At 41.1% G+C, this 15459-nt stretch overlaps 1 protein-coding gene across 2 annotated transcripts; it reads left to right on the top strand.

Annotated features, from left to right (window-relative positions):
• The first annotated feature begins 224 nt into the window (after nt 1-224).
• znf395b (zinc finger protein 395b) lies at nt 225-15090 on the top strand. Of its 2 annotated transcripts, none has more exons than XM_038727142.1 (10): nt 225-409; nt 3280-3452; nt 4043-4233; nt 4320-4432; nt 5938-6131; nt 6264-6364; nt 7039-7327; nt 10832-10927; nt 12164-12270; nt 14200-15090. In XM_038727142.1, exons 2-10 carry the CDS (start codon nt 3327-3329, stop codon nt 14309-14311), a joined length of 1329 nt encoding a protein of 442 aa, XP_038583070.1. In that variant the 5' UTR covers nt 225-409; nt 3280-3326; the 3' UTR covers nt 14312-15090. The 2 variants fall into 2 exon arrangements, with proteins under 2 accessions (XP_038583070.1, XP_038583071.1); XM_038727143.1 differs by having other exon boundaries at nt 230-409; nt 7042-7327.
• Nucleotides 15091-15459: the final 369 nt, after the last annotated feature.

The following is a 15459-nucleotide window of genomic DNA, read 5'->3' as shown; positions in this document are numbered from 1 at the left end:
TATTTTATTTATTTATTTATCAAGACAGAATCCAAAGCATCAACACCATTTCTAAAGGTCATGTGACTGAGAAACATCAGATGAACAAACGTACAGATTTGCATGTGCTTGAGACAGACAGACAGACAGAGAGACAGACAGGCACTGAGTGAGGATGCTGCCGCTGATGCTCTGGTAACCCCTCACCTAGATCATCCTTTTGTGCACGGCGCTCTGCAGGTTGATATCTCTGCGCTCTGTCCGCCTGCATTGGTCCAGCAAAGCAGACACACGTAGGCGCGTATCCGACCGACCAACCCCCTCTTCCCCCGGCAGACTGAGCCGGCTAGCGGCGGGACGGCCAGGCAGCGACGACAGGCTGCTGCAGTTTTCCAACGGGACGGACAGAACAGAGGTTTCCACCGAACGAGTAAGTACGAGAACATTTTTGGTTTTTTTTGAATAGGATATGGGTTTTGTTTGTGGTGCAGCGAGCACAGTAATAATATTGTTTTCCTTCATCGGTGTGAGCTGGGGGAGGGAGGGGGTGTTTCTCCTGATCTCAATCTGCGTTGCCGGGTGGAGATCGGGGATATACTAGTTGAAGGATGATAAACTAGTCAGTTATGATCCTTAAACACATCCTAACCACCACTATAAACACTGTTAACGTTATATTTGTTTGGAAAAGTGTTACTTGCTTCCTGAAGCGCCATCATTCTATGCAACTTGCATCAAATCTGCAGTAGCCTACTTACAAGGAGGGCTTTTACTGCCGTAGGCTATATTAAATGTGTGTAAGTGGTGTTGTGTGTCCACTCCATGCATGAGTTTAATTGCATTTGCCTCGATTACATCTGTGAAGCGATGACGTTATTTGTTTGTTAATTTTAGCAACACGGTTTACACATAGACGCTTTCATCCGCATGTTAATCGCCGCATGGTGTGTCATATATGTTGAGTTTGGAGTTTTTGTTGTGCGTTTGTTTTGCTCTTTGCGTTCAAAAATAAAAAGTTATTTTCAACTGTAGACCTATTCCCTGTCCAGCTCAGTCCCCCCGGCGAAACTCGTGTCTGAACACGTTGTCAGAAAGGGGGTGTGTAACCGAAAATCAGAGCCCAGCCAATGAGCGGCGGCCCCCCGCCCACACTGTAGCGCTTGTTTACTACTGAAGCGCGACGCTGATTGGTGGAAAGGTGGGGGAATCGGGCTTAAGGCTGCGTTCGGGTGCACAGAAAATAATGGGAGAGTTGAGTTATTTGTTGAAAGTGGTAAACAACTTGAGAACGTGGCGCTTGATACCCACTTTGAAAAGCAGAAATAATGGTACATTCCTGTTATCATCGGTAATTTTTGAAACTATTCACTTGATGACATAGCCACATTGTCTTTATTATGAAACAGTAGGATATAAGGACTATTTGCAGCTGTGTTTATGGTCTGACTTTTTGACCGTTTATGAATTTGTAATAATATAATACCAAATTCTTAAAAGTTGGCGGATACAAACATAAAAGTCATCATCATTGTAACCACAATAAACATGTTATTGTTGTTGTTGTTGTTGTTGTTGTTTGGAACTGCAACTAACAATTATGCTCTTTTAAATATTTTTTTAAAATAAAATTTAAAAAACTAACAATTATTTTCATTATCAATTAATCTGTCGATGGTGTAATTGCCTTACGACTTTAAACTTCGATCATGCATGGTGAATGCTGCAAAGTCACTGCTATGAGCGATTGGATCATTTCATCAACATTATTGTCACGTGCCGTGAATGCAACATTGCCCCCATTTTCAATCTATGGGCGATGGGCCACAGTCATAGGCCAGAGTGGAAGCACCATCGGAGCACGTCTTCGGAACACGTAGTCAGTCACGTACGCACGACCACGAGCAGCGAAACTACAGCGAGATTAATGTTCATCCCATAGACTGTATAAAAAGGCTCAGCCAGTAGCTAAATCATAAAAAAAGTCCGTGTTCTCTACATATTCCTGCAATGATTTTCAGATCCAAGGTGGTGTTTTTGCTCTGCACTGTCAGGTAGAAATGCCAGATGGGAAGTGTTTACCAACACTTACTTGTCGCAAATGCTGCTTTTTGTTAAGATCAAAGAAAGCACTACCGGCTATCTGCTATTTGATGCCATGGTTCATTCTGAGCATATTTGTCCAAGTTGAGAATAACCTTTAACCTTAGTTTCTTAATGATTTTAAGAAGGAATCAGTTCAAACATTACAACAAAAGTTACATTTATGGGGAATACAATATATTTTTTCATATAAAAGTGATTTTAACATGCAGTTTAAAGGGCCCACACATTTAGGAGGCATAGAGGTTTTAATGAAAGATACTATTGAGTTGCATTGTGGGAAATGTAGGATCCAGTGTTTTTAAAGCCAGACCATAGACTGTATATAAGAAATGGATGTCGTCATCGTGACGTGATGCCGTTTTGAACCTTCGAGTCTGGCTGATAGGGCGCCGCCATGTTGAGTTTTTGCACCCAGCGACACCGAACGTGACCATATTTAGACGAGCTGGTTGAGCTGTTTGCGGAGCTAGCTTGCTTGCTTAGCTAGGTGCATCTGTTATTCACCTAAACTGTCATTTTAACAAGACTGATAACTTTGTCTAGAGAACAACAGTCTTAAAACTAAATGTACTCACCAGAGAAAGTGAACAGCCGACTCCTAATAAGCTTTTTCAGCGGTGCTGGTTAAATGTACACAGTGCCGAGGGTACCAGTGGCCTCTAACCTGATTGACAGGTCGCCATGGTAACGACTTGTCAATCATAGATAATCCCACCCTGAAACATACTCTGCTTTGTGGTCTATTTTATTTCCTCATTAGGAAAGTGTTTGCTGAGATAATTATTCAAGTGAGAAGTAGGTTAATTTTACTATCATTTCTAATGGAGCCGAACTTCTTCTTTGCAACCAGAAGAGTCGCCCCTGCTGGCCGTTCAATAGAATGCAGGTTTCAGGGACTTCCGCGTTTGCATCAGATTGCTGACCGGAAGCTTCCCGCCTGAGGCAGACCCTCACAAGAGATTGGCAGAAATTAGGATATCTCAACATCTGCTGCTTTGATTTGGATCATTCTTTTTTTCTTCTTCTTTTTTAATCTCTCTCTTGTGAGTTCCCTATCTTTATGGAAGTGCAGTACTAAATTGATGAAGTACCAGACATAATAAGCAGTTTTAGGAACATTGTAGAAACATTTGAAAATGCGGTAATATATTTTGACTGGTTAAAATCTCATGTTGTCCCCTGGTGTCTTGTCTTCAGGGAGGTGTGACACTGTACTGAGTCCCCTCATTGTGTGCAGGAGCACCATGGCAGCTATGGGACCCGAGGACAGGGCTGGAACAGGCGGGGCAGCAGTCTGCTCTTTGGGACTACAGGCCTGTGTCTCTACAACGACGCACAGCAGCAAAGGGCCTGACATGCAGCCCTCTCTGGTGAGTAGAGGTTTAGGGACGAGACTCGTTGTGAATGTGTTATTGTCCATATACTGTATGTATATGTATGTATGTACTCTATTTTGGGTCAACACCATGTCACCGGTCACCAGGAAGCAATATGTTGTTTTTAACTTCTCCGGTTCAGGCTTGCACGGCATTATGGGTGCATTTCGATGATCAGATGAACTTTACAGTAAACATAAGGCCACACCACCAAAGTTTTAAACCTTCTGAGAAAACGAAGAGCTTAATGATGTGATGTACTGCCTGGTCAGAGGCTGGCACCCACATCCTTTTTATTCTGTTTAACTGGCAGATTGTGCCGCCTGCAGGCAGGATGCCACAGATGGACAGGAAATATTCTCTTAACTGCTTTATTCATGGTGACAGCGAACCTCAGTTTCATGGTATCAAAGACTCATGTTGACAGCTTTAACACAAATAAGGCCTAAACTGAGTATGGGTTCATTTCTGCTTATTTACTGACTGGAAGTGTAGTGTTTCAAGTGAACTAGAGCGAGACACAAAGATCATAACTGTTGCATATTTCAGCTAAGAGGTCATTATGTCCTTACTTCTGTCCAAAGGTGTCTACACAGAGCTGTGTCCAGGTTCAAAAAGCATTTGTGGAGAGTGGGCATCACAAGAACAAGACATCAGTTCACCTGCCACAGAGGCAGGCTGAGAGAGGCTGGAGCAACCCAACTGCTCCCTTGCAAACTATGGGACCCACAATGCACTTCAGCAACGTTTCAGCTACCAGAGAGGCGCCATACAGGTGAGAGATAGATGTCAGTATATGAGTGTGCGAGGGTGGACTTTATCCCACCAGAGTCTAAGGTTGTTTCTTTATGTTATCTCCAGTTTCCGCAGTCCAGAGTCAGTGGAGATGGATGAGATCATGGCAGCCATGGTTCTGACCAGTTTGTCCTGCAGCCCTGTGGTCCAGAGCCCTCCACAAACGGATCCTGCGCCAGGTCTGTCTCACCTCACCAGAGTCCATGCTGTTTCAGTAACACTTTCTAATAAGGCATTCTTTAAAACAGACTTTAGAGTTTTAACTGGTGGCTTTAAACAGTTTCTAATGGTAGGTATCACATTTACTAATGCGTTATAGATCATTTACAAGCCGTTATTAAAAACACATTTTGGGTTGCCAGGTTGTGAAAAATCTAATTGCCAGGTGGTTATCCTTTCTATATGATCATAATGATTAAATCATAAATGTTGGTAATTCATTCAATAATAAATGCTCCTGTATTTGTCACTTTCTAATGAACTAGCGGGTCTGCAGTTATAAAGGTTAATAATTGTTAAACGATCTAACCAGTCAAACAGAGTTTTCACAACCTGGCAACCCCAAAGTCCTTCTTATAACTTCTTATATTATAAGAATCATTGTTATATTCTTGTAACTGATCTATAATATTGACACTAGTGACAATTTTTAAAGGAGCTTTTTTTAGATGTGGTACCTTGTCTTTAGCCTGCAGCAGTATACTGCTAGCTTTGCAAAAAACAGAGGTAGTCTCATCAGCTGTTTTAACAAAGCATGATTTGTAGACAAAAGTTAAAGTAACAAAAGTAACTACATGTAATAATATCCAAAAGGTATTAAATTAAATAATATTATAGTGATATAGTCTACTGGATGCTGAGAAAACTTGAGCCAAAGTAAACTTTCATGCCACTTTCATGCAGAACCAAAATATGTCTTAGAAAAATCACAGTGGAGTCAATTGTCTGCTAAAGTAATAAAATATTTGTAACTGCAGTGGTTGTGTCAACTCTTTTTGCAAAATATATATCACACAGATGTAGCCATAATCTTAGATGTGGATCTCTCTGCTGTTTTAAAGCAATACTTTATAACTTTAGCCGAAGAATGCCACTTTTAGCGTTTGTAATATAATGTTATATGCTAAAAAGTTGTGTGATAGTAGCACAAGGAAAAAAGAGTGTTAAAGCCAGCGAACCTGCTCACCGAGTAATATATTGTTCGCTAACATTAGCTAGATTTAACTAGCATTAGCCACCACATTCTACTGGTCATGCCAGACCAAGTGAGGCTGCAGCAGCAAAACCCCTGAGTGGACTGAATTGAGCAAGGTTGTGTTTTGGCAATGTGAAAAATAAAATATCAATATTAACAGAGAGAAGAGCAAAGAGGTAGCGAAGAGAGACAGAAATGATGGTTAAACTGTCAGAAAAGAGACACACATAACATCAGAGAACAGCAGGTGTCACATACTGCTGCCAAAGCAGTATGTGACACCGGCTGTTTTCTGTAGAATGGGCAGAGAGGTATATTTTCACAGTGAATTATCACCAACTAATTGACAGCTAGGACAAACAAACCACGAGGGCATGTTAACAATATTTACATCTTTTCCAGTATTGAGAGAAAACGTGTCACTCAGAATGGTAAAAAGGAGCAGAGGTCGTTTTTTAAAAGCAAGTTTGGAATCTTTCTGTTTTCCAGCCGGGTCATCATCGCCAGCTGACATGGAGTGTGGTGGCGGCGAGCTCTCCGACAGCGGCAGCAGCGGCTACTGGAGCTGGGACCACGGCAATGTGAGTCCCGCCCCATCGCCGTCCGTCACTGAGATGGACAGCAGTCCTGATGAAGGCCTACATATGGAACAGGGGGAGGAGCTTCATGCCAAAAAGCCAAAGGTATGTAGCTGTATATGTTCCCTTAAAAGTTTAGTCCATATAGTGGATATTGTTCTATCTTTCTGTGTTTCTCTTTATTTCCTGTCGCACGCTCTCCTGTACTTTATCTGTGCTGTGTTCTCTCTCTCACAGAGCTCTTTCAGAGGTGTGTATAAATGTCTGTGGCCCAGTTGCGGCAAGGTGCTCACGTCTTCGGTCGGAATAAAACGACATATCCGTGTGCTGCATCTGGGGTGAGTTGGAATACTTGTGATTTGTACAATCATTTGCATGCTTATTAGGGATGGACACTGCTGGGAGTTTTTCAATACTGGTGCTGATACAATACCTGAGTTTAAAAAAATGACTTTGTTTGCTAACATACAAAAATGAATGTGGTGGGGAGGGTGCTGCACTTTATGTTACACTTCAAAAAATAAATGTCCTGCCCAGAGTCATTTATAGGTTTTGACAGTTTGATACTACAGACACATTTCAGTCTCTCCCAAAAAAGTCTTGCGACTTCAGATCTTTAACAGTTGCTTGTATGCGGTGATAGAATATTTAGGAAATATCAAGGTGAATATTAGGGAATTTATGAGTTGGGCTTTCTAGGTTTTCAGCTTTGCAGCCACTCTAGTCTACTGTCCCACTGTAGTCTGACAGTAGACAGACTGACTGTAGCCCTTTAGAACTTTTCTTAGCTGCAAAACAACATTAAAAAAACAAGAGGGAATAAAATTTTCAGGTTGTGGAAGAGCTCTGACTTAGTTATGGGAAGTGATGAAACATTTTTGAGATTTTATCTGGGCCACAGTGGGTGTTGCATTCAGTAACGGTCCAAACAAACAACTCACTCTTTTTAATCTGTGTGCCCTCCGGTCTGTCCCTCCATCTGGACATTCACACACTCCTACCACACACAAAGCAGTGGGTCAGATCAGTCCCAGAGAGAAGAGGACTTCTACTACACCAGGATCTCCTGTGAGACCGTGGACGCCAGCTCCACTCCAGCTCCTCCCCAGCAGGTTCTGGGACAGGTCTCTCATCTCAGCTGGGCCTCCTGCGGTTCTCCTCCGGCCTCGGGGCTCCAGATCCCCCCAGCCCACAGGCCCAGGTCCAACTCCAGCTCCGGGCCTGGCCCGAGCAGGCCCAGTCCGCTCAGCCAGTCGGCCCCTAGCAGCTTCTGGCAGATCCACTCGGAGCATCTCTATCAGGTGGGTGCAGCAGTCTTGCTCTCCATCTGGGAGGAGCTTTGGCCTGCTGACTGTGATGGTTATCATGTACTAGCAGGAAAAGTGTGCCACAGAATTACAAAATATTGTAATATTATACAGTAACATCTTAAAATGTGTCAGCACTGAGTTGCACCAGCAATGTGCAACTTCTCTCCTAAATTAGGGTGTGAAGTCGACACTAGAGACTTAGCAACTAAAATTAGTAGCACCATGGTTACTTGGGGCAGAACCTTTTGGACGTAAAGTCATAACTATGGCAAGAGGCCAATCATCATGTTTACCCTGCACATTAGATTTCTAGCTGGCATGAGCCACTTGGCATCGTAGCATATTTTAGTTTATTATATTTAAATATCCTAAAATAATTTAATTAATCCCAATTTGAATCAAATTTTTTTTAATGCTTTGTTATTGTCTAAAGGCTGAAATGTATTCTATGAAGACACTCAGTCCATCTAATTTCAGAGATTTTTTAGGCCATATTGAGTTTTGCTACAAAATACCTATTTTTATACCTCTTTTAGTATTGGCAATTAAGATCCCTAATTTCACTAAGTAATTGTTTACTTCCCAGCATTTGAGTTTTTTATCTGAAGCAGGCAGCGTTTTGATGATAGTTTGAGCGCAATGAAAGGAGACAGCATGGCCCTTGTTAGCATGAATTATTAAATTTCGGGCGTAGGTTTGCGTGAATACAGGAATTTGCCTTCCAAACATCAAAGTTTCCTATCGCCCAAATTCAACCATCTCTCCCATGCAACCAGGCTGTCATGAAAACAGAAATTAATGTATCTAGATTACTTTGTTTACTAAATATCGCAATGTTCATTTTACTGGAGTTTCTGTGCAGGGGTTTCATGTTCCATGGTTGTTGTTTTGTTTCAGAGGTCCTCCTTATCCCTCTAATGAGCCAATGAGCTACAACTTTGTTTATGCATCACAAAGCAGCACATTTCACTAGTGACCTGCATTTACCCTGTACCACTGCGCCTGTAAATGGATGCTTTGTGACAGTGAGAGAGTAAACTGTCGGCTTGCTCGCTCCCCTAAGGAGACTAGACTCTCGCCAGCCTTTAAACGCAGAAAAACACTACATGAATTCTTCTGGTGTAGTTGTACAGCATCTACAGCTTAGGCACATCAGAATTACAAACTTTAAAAATAAGCATGACAACTATTTATTTGCATTCTCCACATGATACCGATGTACCACATTTCTTTTTCATTTCCTCATGGATGCAGACACCTAGTGGGGTACTGTCTAAGCAAGAGTGTGGGTTGAATTGTGGGTCAGTACTGCTGGTGGAGCAGTGTTGCTGTGTGTGTGTGTGTGTGTGTGCGCGCGTGTGTGTGTCATGGCTGCTGGCGGTTTGAAATGCCTGACCACATCGCTGAACTCACACTGGCAGGGGTTTTTTTCTGATCAAGGCACACTCATTGTGGCTCCAGGGTTAACACAGTGGAAACTTGGCGTCATCGTGTTTAATTTTGTGGATATTAGTGTGATAGAGTGGTAGGAATACAGGTGCATATGCTTTGTTCAGAGAGTTCAGGGTTACACAGGGAGGAGAAATAGGACAGAGGAAATGAGAACAACCTCACAGGAAAGGGTAATTTAATGTGTGGTATATTGGATGTTGCCTGTCAAAAGTCATTAATTGATTAGTTATTATTATTAATATTTGGGAATTCAGCTGATGCAAGGAGGACAAAATCTGTGTTTCAAGTCGAAGAATTGTTGTGTTGGAGTCGTCTTTCTGGAGCAAATGTAAGTTGGCTAGTATGAGAATTATATCTTCCCATCTCTTGGTGCTGGATATAATTGGGGTAGCTATTAAGTTAACACTATTTCAAGGTGGGTTTACTGTCCATTATATTGGTAGCTTAGTAAAGAAAGGTGGTGTACATTTTTCTCTTCAAAATATCACTATGTAGTGTCACCATTTATCATATAGGCTTATGCTGAACAGAAAAACGAGGTGAGATCCTTAAAGCTGCTTTACTGGCAATGATATTTATCAACAGATCAAATGACTATTGTATGTTTAATGTGAAAGCTGTCACTCATAGTGACCTACAGATAATTATCACCCAAATCTGCATTTACCTCTCGGGTCTACAGAGCGTTTAAGTGTTTTGCAGCTCATTGCTTTGGTATTACAGCACGCAATATTACTCTTTTGGTTAATTCTCAAAAACCTTTCTAAAAAACATTGTAAAGAAAATATATACAGGTGAAACTCGAAAAATTAGCGTATCGTGCAAAGGTTCATTTATTTCAGTAATTCAACTTAAAAGGTGAAACTAATATATAGACTCATTACATGCAAACTGAGATATTTCAAGCCTTTATTTGATATAATTTCGATGATTATTGCGTACAGCTTATGAAAACACCAAATTCAAAATCTCAGAAAATCTGAATATTAAATGAAATCAATAAAAAAAAGGATTTTAAATACAGAAATGTCAGCCCTCTGAAAAGTATAATTATGCATATGTACTCAGTACTTGGTTTGGGCCCCTTTTGCATGAATTACTGCCTCTATGCGGCGTGGCATGGATGCTATCAGCCTGTGGCACTGCTGAGGTGTTATGGAAGACCAGGATGCTTCAATAGCTGCCTTCAGCTCTTCTGCATTAACACTGTCAATCAGAATCAGCTTTATTTGCCAGGTATATGTACTCATACGAGGAATTTGACTCTGGATGTGTAACCTTACAGTGCTTGTCCTGCACCAAACAACAGACAGACAAAGTGGAGTCATCCCTATGTTCCCAGGGTCATATGAACATGTGTGTCTCTTAATATCAATAACATTGTAAGAGATTGGTAAAAATCCATTCAGCTACTGTGGCAATATCAATGTCTTAAGTCAAGCAAAGACCTTCCACGCAAATTTGAGGGCTTCACAAGGAGGGTTACATCAGTAAGCTGTGTAAGCTATAGGTGGGTGATTTCAACATATTGACAGAGGGAAACATACATTGCTGAGAAAGTAAACCGTTTGAAAGGTCTCCTCATTGTGTCATATCAAGAGAATATTGAGCTGGGGAACATAGGGCCCTGAGAGCATCAGAATCCCAACATAGATATGTCTTAACAAAGTTAGCAGCTAGCTTATCAAAATAGCAAAGCATTTAGCAGGTAAATAGTCAGATATATTTCTCAAGAGTTGGTGGAGACAGAGCTAAATGGAGAGTGAGTATTGGACTTGGCCAGAAACATGACAGCAAATGAATGCTAATGTTGCTCTGTGTCTGGTGGTTGCGTAAATTAGCCTTATCTGTTAGCTAACATGTTGGCCCTATCAACTTGATGATAATAGCCTGCTTCTGTCAAAATCAGTTCAAGCAGGTTTAAATGTTTTCAGTCCAGCACCAAAAATGACGCCTCTCTTTCTTCGTTTCATATGAAAGTCAGATTAAGGTCCTACAGATATGATGAATCATGTGTTGTCTCGTCTCTCCTGCTCCGTCTAGGCTTGTAGCCCCGTCCAGGTATCTGTGGCTTCCAGAAGCCCCGGCTGTCAGGGTTGGACCCCCTCCGCCTCCGTCTCCGGCCACAGTAGCACTCCGGTGGGTCTTCTGTCCCTTTACCTGCCTGAGCCCGTCTGTCATTTAGTCTCTCTCATATTTTAACCTTAGAACCTGCTAAGGGAAAGGGCATGACTCAACTCTATCAAATACTTTTCATTCATAAAATTTTTGTTGATGATGATGTTTTTGCCACTATTTATCTGTGTTTGTGTAACATTTACCTCTACAATATCACAGTGGCAGCCAGGCCCGGCTCTAGGCCAACTCTGAACTCTATTTTATTAGGAGTTCCTCCTTACTTTGAGCTGAGAACTATGAAAACAAACTCTCTCTATATATAACTATATATTATAAACTATATAAAACTCTCAACATGACAACCCTTTGACATTGTAATACAACAAAGTGGCAGGAACAGTCCTGCAAACTATAAAGTGGGCACAATCCTGGCATGACAATACACAAAACACATTTCTAGTGAACATGCCTGAATTCAATAGATAAGGCACATGCCTTAAATCAGGGGTCTCAGCAACTTCCTCAAGGCACAAAGTCTCTCTAAACTGTCAATGATACAACTCTTGGCGACAGGCATGTTGGCAGAAAAACAGTACAACCCAGCCAGCACTCAACAGCAGTCATGCAATTCAACAAAATGCCATTTCAATAGGTTGATGCAGGGGGGCTTGTCAGATATTTATTTAGCATACATGCATGACGCCTGCTGTTTGTTCACGGCAATGCCTGTCGACCTGTTGGCAGAATGCAGCATCAGAGCAGGTGAAACCTTTAATCCCTTCATTCATGCATAATGTCAGGGGTAATTCTGTAATACTGCTGCTTTTAAATAACCTGACTGTTTTATCCTCGTGATTATTCTGGTGAAATAGAGTCCCACTGAGAGGGTCAAACTCTCTCTATCTCTCTGTTATCAGTGATAGTGGTCCTGGGTGCGAGCCATTACATTGGCAGTCTATTCAAACACATGCACGCACGCATCTCTTTGGGTGAGGCAGTCACAGATTCCAGCGCTAGGGCTGTCTCCAACAGAGATGTTGATTGGCTTGATATTATCCATAGAGGAGGGCCAACCACGCAATTGCATATTCAGCATACAAGGCGGGCCAGTGCTGGTGGCAGCAGAGATATAAGATGCTCAATATGCTACAGATGAGTCAAGTCAGGTTTTATTGTCATCTATGTCGGGATGAAATGACCACCTTTTCTTTTTCATGATTTATTCATCATTCATATTTGCTTAATTTGTTTTTTCAGATGATAAAACCCCGCTGCCGGTCTGTCAGTGTCGGGGAACAGTGGCTCCAACAGAATAGGCTGCAGCCTATAAGTGCGTCACCATCCCGCACTCACTGCTCCTTCAGGTGAGGCATCACCTACCTGAGTTTGCGCCTGTTAAAAGTTGACATTTAACACATTTTACTTGTTGTTAAAAATTTAAATACAACAAATAGTCTAGTCTAGCCATGCTAGCTTTGTAATGTTGAGGTAATGTATATGTCTCATGGTAGCTTAGCATGTTAGAATGTTAACATTTGGTGGTTAGCAGTAAACAGAAAATAAAGCTGCGGCTGAATGGAATGTCATTAATTTTGCAGGTATTTGGTCATAAACCGAAGTATTTGAGATTTGATGGCTCGAGGTGAAAAGTTAAGGGATCACCAAAGTTATTATATTATTATTATATGTCGTGTCCTACAATCACTACAAAAAAGTCAGTTCTTTCTTTCTTCCTCTGATGATAACCCAAAATTTCCAACATTAGTTTAGTTTTTGCTGATTTACTCTGTACTGGTAATGGTTACAGTTTTAACACCCTTGTCCCTCTAATACATATACTGTATGTTTCCTCCTTTTTGCCAAACCTTTCAGAATCATTCGCACAAAATGGAAGATAACTCAGGAGATCTTTCCAATTTAGTTGTTGGTGTAAATTCATCACTGTTAAAAGCTGCATCATAGCATTGACAGTTGTAATGGGATTTCTTTCAAAGAGGTTGTATTATTCTCATTTTCAGGTTCAAAATCCTATTTAGAGGTTGTACCAGAACAGGTTTACATGGTTTAATTTTCAAAAACACCATATTTTCTTTCATACTGCACATTGCTGCAGCTCCTCTTTTCACCCTGTGTTGAAGGCTTCGTTTTAGCTATGGAGTGATACATTTGTCTCTAAATGTTTGTTGGGAGTTGCACATGCGCAGTTCCTAGGGACTATTAGCCAATCAGAAGCAGAGAGGGTCAGCGAAAAGCTGGTAAAAACAAAGCTTCGATTCAGCTGTAGGCTACATGTTGCCGACCAGCTTGGCAACATGGACTGGAGCAAGAGTTTCAGAGTGGTGAGTTATTAATCTGGAACAAAAGTATCTTTCATCCGTAAAGTTTTAACTGAGTCTCTAAATCACAGTAACAACTTTATGTCCATCAACTGCCTGGAGGGTAGCTGGTGTTTGGAAGGGAGAGGAGGTGTGTGCTATAGCTCAGTGTTTTCCCACCGGTGTTTTTGAGGGCGTGTCGGAGTAGCCGCTTGGCGAGCGTTATATGAGGCGCATTTAGCTTTTCATCCCAGTGACATCACAGGGATGAAAGTGAAGGGGCTGGACTACACACAGGCTGATTTCAGGCAGTTCAGAGCAGAGTTTTCTGTGGGAGATGGGAACTCCCTTTGGGGTGGACTTTGGGCTTTTTCACTTTGCAAACCTGTTACATGCACAAAAAAGGTATATAATTCAATAAAGGAGAGGGGAAAAGCCAAAAAGCATAATACCACATAAATAACATTTTTCTGTTGCTAAACTGATTGAACTGAAAAACTATAATTATAATAACAATATTACTCTGGTAAATAAACTTTTTATACCTCCAGAAAACAAGAGTAACTTACATTTATTTGTTGCCCAATTTAATTCTGTGTATCAAAATGATTCTTTTCATTAATGATTAATCTGCCTAGATTGAGTGTAAATTAAGCTTTAAAAAGTAAAGCTTTATTGATCTGGGTCCACCTGAGTTTCTACCATTTTCTGTTTTGATTCTAGTATCTGTTCACTATCTTTGTTCTCCAGGTCGTTTTATCACCCACTTTGCTGCTGTCTGTAAAATCACTTTTCCATGGCTTGGTCAGGAAAGATTAAATTGATTCAATCATCTTTTCGTTTGTTATCAGTCTATTGTTACTCAGTGTCATTTTTATATAGATGGATTACATCAAGTGTGTGTGGCAGCACCCTTTTTCCTTTCCTGCCGTCTGGCATCGCTTCTCATCCACACTATTCGTGTCTTTACATTTACAGGAAGGGTCGCGGGGAGGCCAAAAAGTGCCGCAAGGTGTACGGAGTGGAGCGCAAGGATCAGTGGTGCACCGCCTGCCGCTGGAAAAAAGCCTGCCAGCGTTTCCCAGACTAAAAACAGCTGTGTGATGGAGAGAGAGAGAGAGAGAGCGAGAGAGAGAGAGAGAGAGACAAAGAAGTGGATGAATGAATGAGTGACATAAGAGGCTTTTATCAAAAAGAGGATATAAATCAGGGCCTGAGAGCCATCAAGAAAAACAACTTTTACTACATGTGTTTTTTACTTTCAACCTGTTTTCTTTCTTTCCTAAATGAAGCCAAATGAGGTTTTCTCTATCTTTGTAACTTGATCCTGAAAAATGAAGTCTGCAATGGTGCTAACTGTTGACTGACTTTGACCATGTGATGTGCTAAAGCCTACAATACTCTCCTACTTTATCCAAAGGTCACATTACTGCCCGTGTAGTTCCACTGTATTAGACTGGTACTTGGTTCTTTTCTTTACTCCAACCCTCTCTTCCAGTGGTCACACAGTGGTTATGATGTACATTATACTGTGTGCTTTGAGTTACGTACGAGTATTTTATACCTTTTTTTTATTGTCTTGTTCAGCCTGTGAATTGGGCAATTTGTTTTTTGGATTTTTCATGTTTTTGGCACTTTGTTGGAATATAAACTCACAGGAATAAGCTACATTTGGTTTGACTCAACCAAGTTCCTTCCATGGATTTCCTTCCTGCCCATGTGTTGGCATACAACCAGTGTTAATGGTTTTATCTGTAATGCTATGGAGGCGTGGCAGTGGGACTAACATTAGGGGAATGAGTTTGTGATAGCAATAAAAAAAAAGAGGAAATATATTGTCAAACACAAATTAAAACGCACTGAGAATTGTTTTTGTTCTTTTTTTTGTCTTCGGCATGACAGTCCACAAAAGAAATAGCAAACTATTTTATTGTATTTTCTCTATACACACTTGGTATGACTCAGAACAATGATATCATGTAAGAAATGCGGTCTGAAATGTACACTGTAGTCACAAATTCCTTTTTTTGTGTTAGATTGACAGGGAAACGCACAAGCACACATGCACATGCACAGTCACTCTCCCGCTCTTCAATCACCCACACTCTCGTATGCATACATTATTACATCTCGTAATCAAACACCAGTAAATACTTAAACTATCAAGATGCAAAATAATGGACGTGACCTGCATGTGGTGGAAAATATCTTGATGGCAAAACAAATGAACATATTTTG

The sequence above is a fragment of the Micropterus salmoides genome, unplaced genomic scaffold (assembly GCF_014851395.1).
Source record: "Micropterus salmoides isolate LMB-PRFRI ecotype aquatic unplaced genomic scaffold, ASM1485139v1 Ms_hic_scaffold_18, whole genome shotgun sequence".
Taxonomy (NCBI): Eukaryota; Metazoa; Chordata; class Actinopteri; order Centrarchiformes; family Centrarchidae; genus Micropterus; species Micropterus salmoides.
This window is presented reverse-complemented; position numbering and strand designations above follow the sequence as displayed.